Source organism: Antedon mediterranea, chromosome 11 (genome assembly GCF_964355755.1).
Source record: "Antedon mediterranea chromosome 11, ecAntMedi1.1, whole genome shotgun sequence".
Lineage (NCBI taxonomy): Eukaryota > Metazoa > Echinodermata > Crinoidea > Comatulida > Antedonidae > Antedon > Antedon mediterranea.
Genome location: NC_092680.1, coordinates 255795 through 268734, shown reverse-complemented (window position 1 = coordinate 268734; position 12940 = coordinate 255795). Strand labels below are relative to the sequence as shown.

General features: G+C 34.4%; 1 protein-coding gene across 4 annotated transcripts in view; it reads right to left on the bottom strand.

Moving 5' to 3' along the window:
• LOC140063146 (rho guanine nucleotide exchange factor 28-like) overlaps positions 1–12940 on the bottom strand; it is a 76280-nt gene that overhangs the window by 3703 nt on the left and 59637 nt on the right. For all 4 annotated transcript variants that reach the window (XM_072109596.1, XM_072109595.1, XM_072109598.1 and 1 more), the window contains 15 exons: positions 7318–7435; positions 6743–6792; positions 6330–6452; positions 5859–6026; positions 5127–5307; positions 4623–4700; positions 4419–4513; positions 3916–3988; positions 3319–3492; positions 2701–2957; positions 2402–2468; positions 1944–2053; positions 1490–1524; positions 1155–1311; positions 36–832 (listed from right to left, as the gene is read on the bottom strand). In XM_072109596.1, the coding sequence (XP_071965697.1) occupies positions 47–832; positions 1155–1311; positions 1490–1524; positions 1944–2053; positions 2402–2468; positions 2701–2957; positions 3319–3492; positions 3916–3988; positions 4419–4513; positions 4623–4700; positions 5127–5307; positions 5859–6026; positions 6330–6452; positions 6743–6792; positions 7318–7435 (2472 nt within the window). In that variant the 3' untranslated portion in view covers positions 36–46. The remainder of the gene's footprint in view (positions 1–35; positions 833–1154; positions 1312–1489; positions 1525–1943; positions 2054–2401; positions 2469–2700; positions 2958–3318; positions 3493–3915; positions 3989–4418; positions 4514–4622; positions 4701–5126; positions 5308–5858; positions 6027–6329; positions 6453–6742; positions 6793–7317; positions 7436–12940) is intronic.

Here is a 12940-nt window from a genome sequence, read left to right as displayed (position 1 = left end):
TGGAAACATGCTCCCATAATGCAGCTAGTTCTTACCTTTAGAACATTTAAAAGTATATAACATCTTGTTCCCCTTGTTTCTTTGCTTGGGTTCTACCATTATTTTCCACAGAAGAATGCTCTTTTTTCGACTTTGATTTTGGAGATTTAGTGCGATGATTACTTTTCTTTTCATTCGGTGAACTACTAGATAAATTAGCCAGTTTCATTGGTAACATTTGAGAAGTTGTATTTGAAGAGGAACCTAATGATGAGGAAGATTGATACCGTTTCCCTGATAGAGATTGAGAAGTTGATGACGTTGGAATTGAACCTATAGATGATGATGACACATGACGCTTTCCTTGCAAAGATGACGAAGACGAAGAAATAGAGGACAACTTAAATGGAAGCGTTTGTTTAATTTCACCTGAAGTGTCTAATTCATTAGTTGCACTTAGTAAGTGTATCGGTACTGCTTTCTCCGTTGCTCCTCTCCTCCGACTACTACTACTACCCCCATCTGAATCGTAAGGAACGCTTGACCCTTCAACGACATCACGAAGAGAAAATTCAGATTGCGAACGAGGTTTGCGATTTGAGTTATTGGACTGATTGTTATTTTCTTTTGTCACTTTCCATTTGTCACCTCTTTCTTCTTTCAAGTTCTTTGACATTTTTTCTTGTTCTTTGTACAATTTTAGTTCATTCTCAAGTTTATCTACTCTTTGTTGAAGACGTTCTTTTTCTGAAGTTTCTTTGAGTAGTAGTTCTTGTTGCGATTCAAACATTATTTGTTGTTTTTCAAGTTCATTCTGCATTTTATCTTTCTCTTCTTCAACTTCTTGACGCTCCTAAGGTTAAACAAAATTAAAATGAATCACCATTACTGTGGGGACAATCATTATGATGATAATAATGATGATGATATTAATGATTATGATGATGATAATGATTATGATGATAATGATGATAAAGATGATGATAATGATGATGGTGATAATGATAAAGGAATGATGCCAACAAACAGTAACAACTGAATATCAGTATGTCGATGTAAATGAGCAATAATAATAATTAAACTAAATAAAGGAATGATATAATGAATATGAAGCCGTTATTCTCATAATCAGTTGTCATATTTCAGGCCTTGTTGTTTTCAAGACTACTTTTTACCTCTCTTAGTTTGTGTTGCATTAGATGCACCTCTTCTTGGTCTAGTTTCACCTGTTTACTAGTGTTAAACTGTAGTTCATGTTCCTCTTCCAATCTAACAGTATGCTGAGTAAGCTCACTTATTCTCTTAGTAGCTTCACTTAACTGGTGATGTAAACTATAAAAACCAATTGCAATAATTTAGTTATAATCTCCAATTATGGAAGTTATTTCAAAGGAGTAATATGAAAAGACCAGATTTTACACTCTTATAGTACCTATATGGTTGATTTATGTCTCTTGTTTTGTAGTATTCTATTCAAACAAATTGTTTATGCTCAATCAACATATCTTACCTTTGAAGTTCCGTTTCCTGACGTGATGTTAATACCTGTTTAGGAGTTAAAAAAATAATAATTTATTCTACATTAGAAATTTTAGGGAAATTCCCAAATAAAACAATTTATTTTACATTCGGTGTAGGGGAATCCCCCCAATAAAACAATTCAGTTTATGTTATATGGGAATTGCCCAATTAATTTTACAATACATGTAGATTTTCCCAATATATAACAGTTTATTTTACAATAGGAGAATTCAGCAATAATATACATTATTTTATATAGAATTAAAGGGAAATCCTAAACAACAAAATAACTTAATACATTAAACTGAACATCGAATGATATAAACAAATTTATCCACTATATACACTAGACAAATCAAGGTATCTGAATATCATAAATCAATGTTTTTACTGCTTTCACAATCAAAGTAGGAATGACATGATAAAGATTGAAACCAACTTACCAGTAGAGAATTTAAATATTGAGTTAATCTTGTAGTTGCATTAACGGTTTCATTGGAAGGTATGTGTGTGGTAGCTCCTGGAGTGGAGTCTATACTTGAACTCAGGTCTCCTAAATAAGATCAAAAGTAAAATTACTGTTTTTACTGTTCACTTTGTTCAGACAATGGAGTCTATACCTTAACTCAGGTCTCATAAATAAGATCAAAAGTAAAATTACTGTTTCTACTGATTACTTTGTTCAGAATTTTGTTTGCTAACAAGACTTGTTGTCACTTATATATATTACTCCACAAAACCCCTATTGCCATCTCTTCAAGAAACGACGACGGTATCATTTGAGACATATTTATGCTGCAAATGGTTCCCTCAAGTAAACTGTATAGTAGTACACTAATGGTTTAATAGTAATGTAAATAAATTTCTGGTGACCACCATAAATGGTGATGTTTTAAATTACCTTGTGAATTATCACTATCTATTGTTTGATTAGGATCAGTGGTCCTCAAAGCTGCAAATGCTTTTTCCTGTCGAAAAAAAGCAATTGTTAAATTTTATCAGCAATTGTAAAATATTACTAGCAATTTATATGCTGCTTTACCACTTCTTGTGCTTGTATTGGTCATACAGTTTAGGAGATAGAAGAACAAATTTCGGGTTAGTGTATCATAATATAAGTAGAAAAGGGTCAATCTTTTGACTCATCATAATATTCATCTTATTCATTATGTATGTAACTAATAGTTAATAGTAAATTACCCTTTCTTTCATAGCTTTCCAATCAGCAGCATCACTTAAACTTCTTCCCATCTGAGACTTTGTTGACTGACTACCTATCTTGATGCCTGCTAAAGATCTTGTATCAGGATTAAGTGTAGGATCTGAACCACCTTTATCAGTCTCCTCACTCTGTAAACTGTTACATTGCTCTTTTGAGAGGTTTGGTGAACTTGAACTTCGGTTCTCAGTTGAGTTCTTACGCGAATATCTCCTTTGAAGATTGGTTCCAGGTAAACCTTAAATACATATTATGAATAGCAAATTACTAAGAGTGTATTTTGACCATAATATACATAGGACTGATGCTTCAATGTAGCATCTAAATAGAGATATATACAGTAACTGAGTTTAGTTAAACTTTATATTATGCCAAGTAAATGTGCTGACACTCCATGAATTTAAAATTTTAAACAATTATTTTTCTTTTAAATCCAAAATCATAAACACAGCTAGTAGTGAAAAATAATGGAAATGAATCAGCAACTAATTTTTGTAACATTTTAAGATTATTTTGAACACTATCCACATTTATACTTAATTAATTATTTATGTATTATTTGTGGAAATCAAATACAACGACAAACAAACAACAATTACCAAATTCAAAGGTAGCATGTTCTTTGACAGAGCTGTCAAATCCACTAAACGTCTCAGCTCGTTTTGGTAATGCTGGTAGCTGACTTGTGCCACTAAAGTGTTCGCCAGCACTACTTGCACTACGACCTAATCCCATGTTGTGTACACTACACACGGATGATGTAAGTTGAGTTACTACAACAAATATAAGGTTAATAAACATCAACAAATATAAAAAGGAGCATAGAGCAATGATAGTTTAATATATAAATGTTGGAGAATAATATTTATCTTGCAGCATAACTGAGCCGAATCTCACACAGGTGTGAACTTTAACACAACACATACTTTTACCTTCTAAGGTTACCAGACTCTTAACAAGGGTTCTTTTGTGTCAAGCAGTCACCAAATGACTACCCTACCTCCCTTACCCACCCTGTCCCCCTAGCACCAAAACAAAAACTTATATAAACAAAATAAGGGCCAGAAATTTTTAATAAGGGCCACTATCCTTTAACTTTAACTGGCCCTGCTGGCCACTATGGTTTAGAGGTTCAGCCCTGTAGCCTTGAAACTGTGACGTGTGTGATAAAACAAATATATATATACTGTATATACCTTCTTCGAGTGATTTCATTAATAGTTCAGTTGATTTCATGAAGGACATATCTTCAGACTGCTGTAGGTCACTCTGAAACAACAAACTTACTGCATTATACATCAACTCAATTTACATTCAAACAAATTGTTTTTAATATGCCATTAAAGTCACATAATAGTTATTTTTATAAAAAATGGGATAGAAAAAATTAAAAGAGCAAGAAAACACATAGACAAATTGTCTGTCAGACAATGGGTTTTTGGTTAAATGTAACTGTTTTAACTGTTTATTTGGTTTTTTTTAATAAGAGAAATCATTTTTTTTTCTAAATTAAGTAAATAATTTTCTTAAAACTGCAAAATGTCCTATTCAAAGTCTCACGCTTGAGAATTAGAAGAAAAAAAAAGAATTATTTTGTTGCAGAAATTAGACAATTTTTAGTTTTTAAGTTTGAAGTATACAAATTGCTTTCGTCTGTTTGTAACTATACATTAATAAAAACAGTTTAAATGATACTCACATCATCATTTCTAATAACTTTAGAGAGTTCCAATACCATGTTACACTTGTCAATAGCTAGTGCTTTCAGTTGGTTGTCTTTCTCTTGTAAATCACCTATAGTAATAATTAATAAAAATGTGTAATAACAATAACACATACACATGTTGGTACATAATCCCAGCAACAATAACCACTCTCCAAGAAATGTTTAGCAAAAACGTACTTATAAACTGTTTTATTTTCTTAGCTCTTGCTTCGGTTAATCGATTATGTTCATCAATTTCAGTATCCTGGATCTCATCTAGGAAAAAAAACATAAACAAAATTATTTGTTTGTACATTGTAATCTGTGAATATCTGTAAAATGCCCTGAATAAGGTTATAACATATATACTCACAACATCTAATTGGTTGATAGATAGCCATGGTTTATTTTTTAACTAGTCTTGCGCATTTCTGAATTCAAGCGATATAGGTCTAAGTCTATGCTTTAACAAAGAAGGTAAAGACTCTGTCTACACTATCAAACTAGTTTGACAAGAAAAGTGCCCAAATATGGTAGTGATATGCTTAAATATGGTAGTGATGATGACATCATGTTCATATATGGGCACATCACCTTTTTTTTTAACATAAAGTCTGATAGGGTAGACAGAGCTTAACCCCCTTCCCAAGTGAATATTTGTATAGTACAGCAAAGTTGGCAACATTAGTGAATTTCACTTACCAGGAGCAGGACATTCCTTTACAGCCTCTTCAATAATGGACTTCCATTTCTTGCGATCATCCGACTCACATTTGACCTCATACATCTCTGGGCCTGATGATGCTGTACTTATGAGGTATATACTTTTGTTGTCTGTAGCTACCTCTCGTACCATTAGCTTGTGTAGTGATATTATAGGGGCCTGTCGTAACACAATGTAAACAATATTTAGATAACAATAAACTGAATACCAAAAGGATGGTGAACGCAAGTGATTATTACTTCTTCTTGTCATGATAGAAACATCCATCAGTACCCATTATTCCACATATTACTCATCATGGCCATCACAATTGTCACCAACTTTTGGATAGTTTCCCATTGCCCAACATTGAATATCACAAATTACTCACTATATAACTTACTGCTTATATAGAAAAATATTGTTTATAAGTGCAATGGTACAAATATTTTCTTGAAGTGAAAGTAGAACATTTTATCTTTATAACTGAATGAAATTATTTGTGCCATTGTATGAATAAAAAACATTTCTTATTTGTTTTATATAACATTGTTGTCATTTAAAGGTCAAGATAGTATACTGTACAGTATACCAAGAATGAACAGGCATAATACACATTTTCACTTGCATATTTTATAATAAAAAAAACACCATATTGTTATGGGTTCATTGGAGTATTTATTGAACCACAATCCTTGAATCTAAGTTTTTAATAATGCCTGAACACATACCTTTTGATCCTGGGATGCAAATGTATACTTTTGATTGTTTACTTCTAATAGTAGTAATACATCTGTAAGTAGTACACCTAGTATCTCCATGTATTTCCCACGTGCTGACTTCAACTGAAGTGTGCCCTCATATTTTAACTTACGATTTTTAGATACAATATCCTTTTTCTGAAAAAAAAAAAAACCCCAAAAAACTAATAAGCTAAAAGATGAACAAATATAAAAAGTAAACATTTAATAATGAAAATGCAAATTAAAAAGATGGGTTTCAAGGACAAAGACAAACAATATATTAAACAAGATATAAATAATCATTTAAATTGGTGATGTATACACATTGAAACAGAAGAATTTTACAAGGATGGTTCATCCAGCCAAAGCTGATCATTAAGGACCCTCACAAAAATACAACATTACAAGACATAAACATGTAACAATTAAAACAGAAGAAGGCAAAATGTTTAAGCCTACCTCAAAACGCTTGCCATTTTTCATGATCCCAAATGCCCTTCCTTCTACCTTATTGTATATATCCCACAGTTTCTTATTTTGCTCATAAAGACGTACTTCTTCATCCACTCTACTTAAAATATTCTATTATACATTTGAAATAAAATACAATAACATTATCTTAGTAGCCTACAAATTTAAAATCAATAAAATACTGGTGGTTCAGAGTTCATAGTTCACTGGTGCTTTGTATTTACAGCGTTCATTCTTTGTTAAATTCTGTTTTTATTATTCGTTTATTCAATAAATATTCTCAATTGAATACAGTACATAAAGCTCTATGTTTGTACAACAACTATAGTTTCCGTTAACTATGAAACCAACTACAGAAAAATGAAAAAAAAAAATCAAAGTAATGTCTATTGAAAGCATACCTTAACATATGCGGCTGCTTTTTGCAGAGGTTGGAAATCTGCTTTTGAGGCTGAAGAGTACAACAGGAAAACATAAACAATAACATTTTAATCAACTGTCAATAACACATACAAAAGCACTGGTAAACATTATTACAAGCAAATTATCATGGCAAATTATAAAACTTACAAGTGAAATCTGTAAAAATATGGTGGAAAAAAAAGTCATATAATGTAAAGGTAACAGTAGATTGCATTAGCTATTGGGCATAAAATAAATAACATCTTGTGCACTCAACAACTGGAGCACAAAGGAGATGGTTCAACCGGACTAATAACAAGTCAATGTATTACTGTACATCTAAGTCAGTAAATATTTAGTAGTTAATAGAAAAATTGTATTTCATTTAAAGCTTTGTTTCTACTAGGACACAAAAATGTAACACAAATAAATTAATGCGATGGATCATCCGAATAGTCACTTGTGATTGGCCAACTCACACACGTTGCATGTACGCCCTTGCGTTGCGTTCAAATGGGAACCAGCCATAAATCAAGCTATGAATGCAAATTAATTTTTAAAAACGAGAACTAACCTTTAGTTTGTTTACTAATTGCTTGTATTAACAATGGATACTTGGTAAGACGATGCATTGCACTCAAGATGCATTCTGGGACTGACCACCGCCGACATAATGCATTGTTACTACATTTCTGTACAAAAAAGAGCAATGTATAGAGAAAGATAATTTCTCTATCAATTAATTTTATATCTAATTCACACCTACAGAAATCTTAAAAAATGTTTGTTGACATGTAAAATGTCAACAAATGAATTAGTGGTCTTTAGCAGTAGCACAACACAAAACTAACTCCTAGGCATGATTCAACATGAATTAGTGGTCTTTAGCAGTAGCACAACACAAAACTAACTCCTAGGCATGATTCAACATGAATTAGTGGTCTTTAGCAGTAGCACAACACAAAACTAACTCCTAGGCATGATTCAACATGAATTAGTGGTCTTTAGCAGTAGCACAACACAAAACTAACTCCTAGGCATGATTCAACATGAATTAGTGGTCTTTAGCAGTAGCACAACACAAAACTAACTCCTAGGCATGATTCAACATGAATTAGTGGTCTTTAGGAGTAGCACAACACAAAACTAACTCCTAGGCATGATTCAACATGAATTAGTGGTCTTTAGCAGTAGCACAACACAAAACTAACTGCTAGGCATGATTCAACATGAATTAGTGGTCTTTAGCAGTAGCACAACACAAAACTAACTCCTAGGCATGATTCAACATGAATTAGTGGTCTTTAGCAGTAGCACAACACAAAACTAACTCCTAGGCATGATTCAACATGAATTAGTGGTCTTTAGCAGTAGCACAACACAAAACTAACTCCTAGGCATGATTCAACATGAATTAGTGGTCTTTAGCAGTAGCACAACATAAAACTAACTCCTAGGCATGATTCAACATGAATTAGTGGTCTTTAGCAGTAGCACAACACAAAACTAACTCCTAGGCATGATTCAACATGAATTAGTGGTCTTTAGCAGTAGCACAACACAAAACTAACTCCTAGGCATGATTGATTCAACATGAATTAGTGGTCTTTAGCAGTAGCACAACACAAAACTAACTCCTAGGCATGATTCAACATGAATTAGTGGTCTTTAGCAGTAGCACAACACAAAACTAACTCCTAGGCATGATTCAACATGAATTAGTGGTCTTTAGCAGTAGCACAACACAAAACTAACTCCTAGGCATGATTCAACATGAATTAGTGGTCTTTAGCAGTAGCACAACACAAAACTAACTCCTAGGCATGATTCAACATGAATTAGTGGTCTTTAGCAGTAGCACAACACAAAACTAACTCCTAGGCATGATTGATTCAACATGAATTAGTGGTCTTTAGGAGTAGCACAACACAAAACTAACTCCTAGGCATGATTCAACATGAATTAGTGGTCTTTAGCAGTAGCACAACACAAAACTAACTGCTAGGCATGATTCAACATGAATTAGTGGTCTTTAGCAGTAGCACAACACAAAACTAACTCCTAGGCATGATTCAACATGAATTAGTGGTCTTTAGCAGTAGCACAACACAAAACTAACTCCTAGGCATGATTCAACATGAATTAGTGGTCTTTAGCAGTAGCACAACACAAAACTAACTCCTAGGCATGATTCAACATGAATTAGTGGTCTTTAGCAGTAGCACAACACAAAACTAACTCCTAGGCATGATTCAACATGAATTAGTGGTCTTTAGGAGTAGCACAACACAAAACTAACTCCTAGGCATGATTCAACATGAATTAGTGGTCTTTAGCAGTAGCACAACACAAAACTAACTCCTAGGCATGATTGATTCAACATGAATTAGTGGTCTTTAGCAGTAACACAACACAAAACTAACTGCTAGGCATGATTCAACATGAATTAGTGGTCTTTAGCAGTAGCACAACACAAAACTAACTCCTAGGCATGATTCAACATGAATTAGTGGTCTTTAGCAGTAGCACAACACAAAACTAACTGCTAGGCATGATTCAACATGAATTAGTGGTCTTTAGCAGTAGCACAACACAAAACTAACTCCTAGGCATGATTCAACATGAATTAGTGGTCTTTAGCAGTAGCACAACACAAAACTAACTCCTAGGCATGATTCAACATGAATTAGTGGTCTTTAGGAGTAGCACAACACAAAACTAACTCCTAGGCATGATTCAACATGAATTAGTGGTCTTTAGCAGTAGCACAACACAAAACTAACTGCTAGGCATGATTCAACATGAATTAGTGGTCTTTAGCAGTAGCACAACACAAAACTAACTCCTAGGCATGATTCAACATGAATTAGTGGTCTTTAGGAGTAGCACAACACAAAACTAACTCCTAGGCATGATTCAACATGAATTAGTGGTCTTTAGCAGTAGCACAACACAAAACTAACTCCTAGGCATGATTGATTCAACATGAATTAGTGGTCTTTAGCAGTAGCACAACACAAAACTAACTCCTAGGCATGATTCAACATGAATTAGTGGTCTTTAGCAGTAGCACAACACAAAACTAACTCCTAGGCATGATTCAACATGAATTAGTGGTCTTTAGCAGTAGCACAACACAAAACTAACTCCTAGGCATGATTCAACATGAATTAGTGGTCTTTAGCAGTAGCACAACACAAAACTAACTCCTAGGCATGATTCAACATGAATTAGTGGTCTTTAGCAGTAGCACAACACAAAACTAACTCCTAGGCATGATTCAACATGAATTAGTGGTCTTTAGCAGTAGCACAACACAAAACTAACTCCTAGGCATGATTCAACATGAATTAGTGGTCTTTAGCAGTAGCACAACACAAAACTAACTCCTAGGCATGATTCAACATGAATTAGTGGTCTTTAGCAGTAGCACAACACAAAACTAACTCCTAGGCATGATTCAACATGAATTAGTGGTCTTTAGCAGTAGCACAACACAAAACTAACTCCTAGGCATGATTCAACATGAATTAGTGGTCTTTAGCAGTAGCACAACACAAAACTAACTCCTAGGCATGATTCAACATGAATTAGTGGTCTTTAGGAGTAGCACAACACAAAACTAACTCCTAGGCATGATTCAACATGAATTAGTGATCTTTAGCAGTAGCACAACACAAAACTAACTCCTAGGCATGATTCAACATGAATTAGTGGTCTTTAGCAGTAGCACAACACAAAACTAACTCCTAGGCATGATTCAACATGAATTAGTGGTCTTTAGCAGTAGCACAACACAAAACTAACTCCTAGGCATGATTCAACATGAATTAGTGGTCTTTAGCAGTAGCACAACACAAAACTAACTCCTAGGCATGATTCAACATGAATTAGTGGTCTTTAGCAGTAGCACAACACAAAACTAACTCCTAGGCATGATTCAACATGAATTAGTGGTCTTTAGCAGTAGCACAACACAAAACTAACTCCTAGGCATGATTCAACATGAATTAGTGGTCTTTAGCAGTAGCACAACACAAAACTAACTCCTAGGCATGATTCAACATGAATTAGTGGTCTTTAGGAGTAGCACAACACAAAACTAACTCCTAGGCATGATTCAACATGAATTAGTGGTCTTTAGCAGTAGCACAACACAAAACTAACTCCTAGGCATGATTCAACATGAATTAGTGGTCTTTAGGAGTAGCACAACACAAAACTAACTCCTAGGCATGATTCAACATGAATTAGTGGTCTTTAGCAGTAGCACAACACAAAACTAACTCCTAGGCATGATTCAACATGAATTAGTGGTCTTTAGCAGTAGCACAACACAAAACTAACTCCTAGGCATGATTCAACATGAATTAGTGGTCTTTAGCAGTAGCACAACACAAAACTAACTCCGAGGCATGATTCAACATGAATTAGTGGTCTTTAGGAGTAGCACAACACAAAACTAACTCCTAGGCATGATTGATTCAACATGAATTAGTGGTCTTTAGCAGTAGCACAACACAAAACTAACTCCTAGGCATGATTCAACATGAATTAGTGGTCTTTAGCAGTAGCACAACACAAAACTAACTCCTAGGCATGATTCAACATGAATTAGTGGTCTTTAGGAGTAGCACAACACAAAACTAACTCCTAGGCATGATTCAACATGAATTAGTGGTCTTTAGGAGTAGCACAACACAAAACTAACTCCTAGGCATGATTCAACATGAATTAGTGGTCTTTAGGAGTAGCACAACACAAAACTAACTCCTAGGCATGATTCAACATGAATTAGTGGTCTTTAGCAGTAGCACAACACAAAACTAACTCCTAGGCATGATTGATTCAACATGAATTAGTGGTCTTTAGCAGTAGCACAACACAAAACTAACTCCTAGGCATGATTCAACATGAATTAGTGGTCTTTAGCAGTAGCACAACACAAAACTAACTCCTAGGCATGATTCAACATGAATTAGTGGTCTTTAGCAGTAGCACAACACAAAACTAACTCCTAGGCATGATTCAACATGAATTAGTGGTCTTTAGCAGTAGCACAACACAAAACTAACTCCTAGGCATGATTCAACATGAATTAGTGGTCTTTAGGAGTAGCACAACACAAAACTAACTCCTAGGCATGATTCAACATGAATTAGTGGTCTTTAGGAGTAGCACAACACAAAACTAACTCCTAGGCATGATTCAACATGAATTAGTGGTCTTTAGCAGTAGCACAACACAAAACTAACTCCTAGGCATGATTCAACATGAATTAGTGGTCTTTAGCAGTAGCACAACACAAAACTAACTCCTAGGCATGATTCAACATGAATTAGTGGTCTTTAGGAGTAGCACAACACAAAACTAACTCCTAGGCATGATTCAACATGAATTAGTGGTCTTTAGCAGTAGCACAACACAAAACTAACTCCTAGGCATGATTCAACATGAATTAGTGGTCTTTAGCAGTAGCACAACACAAAACTAACTCCTAGGCATGATTCAACATGAATTAGTGGTCTTTAGCAGTAGCACAACACAAAACTAACTCCTAGGCATGATTCAACATGAATTAGTGGTCTTTAGGAGTAGCACAACACAAAACTAACTCCTAGGCATGATTCAACATGAATTAGTGGTCTTTAGCAGTAGCACAACACAAAACTAACTCCTAGGCATGATTCAACATGAATTAGTGGTCTTTAGCAGTAGCACAACACAAAACTAACTCCTAGGCATGATTCAACATGAATTAGTGGTCTTTAGGAGTAGCACAACACAAAACTAACTCCTAGGCATGATTCAACATGAATTAGTGGTCTTTAGCAGTAGCACAACACAAAACTAACTCCTAGGCATGATTGATTCAACATGAATTAGTGGTCTTTAGCAGTAGCACAACACAAAACTAACTCCTAGGCATGATTCAACATGAATTAGTGGTCTTTAGCAGTAGCACAACACAAAACTAACTCCTAGGCATGATTCAACATGAATTAGTGGTCTTTAGGAGTAGCACAACACAAAACTAACTCCTAGGCATGATTCAACATGAATTAGTGGTCTTTAGCAGTAGCACAACACAAAACTAACTCCTAGGCATGATTCAACATGAATTAGTGGTCTTTAGGAGTAGCACAAAACAAAACTAACTCCTAGGCATGATTCAACATGAATTAGTGGTCTTTAGC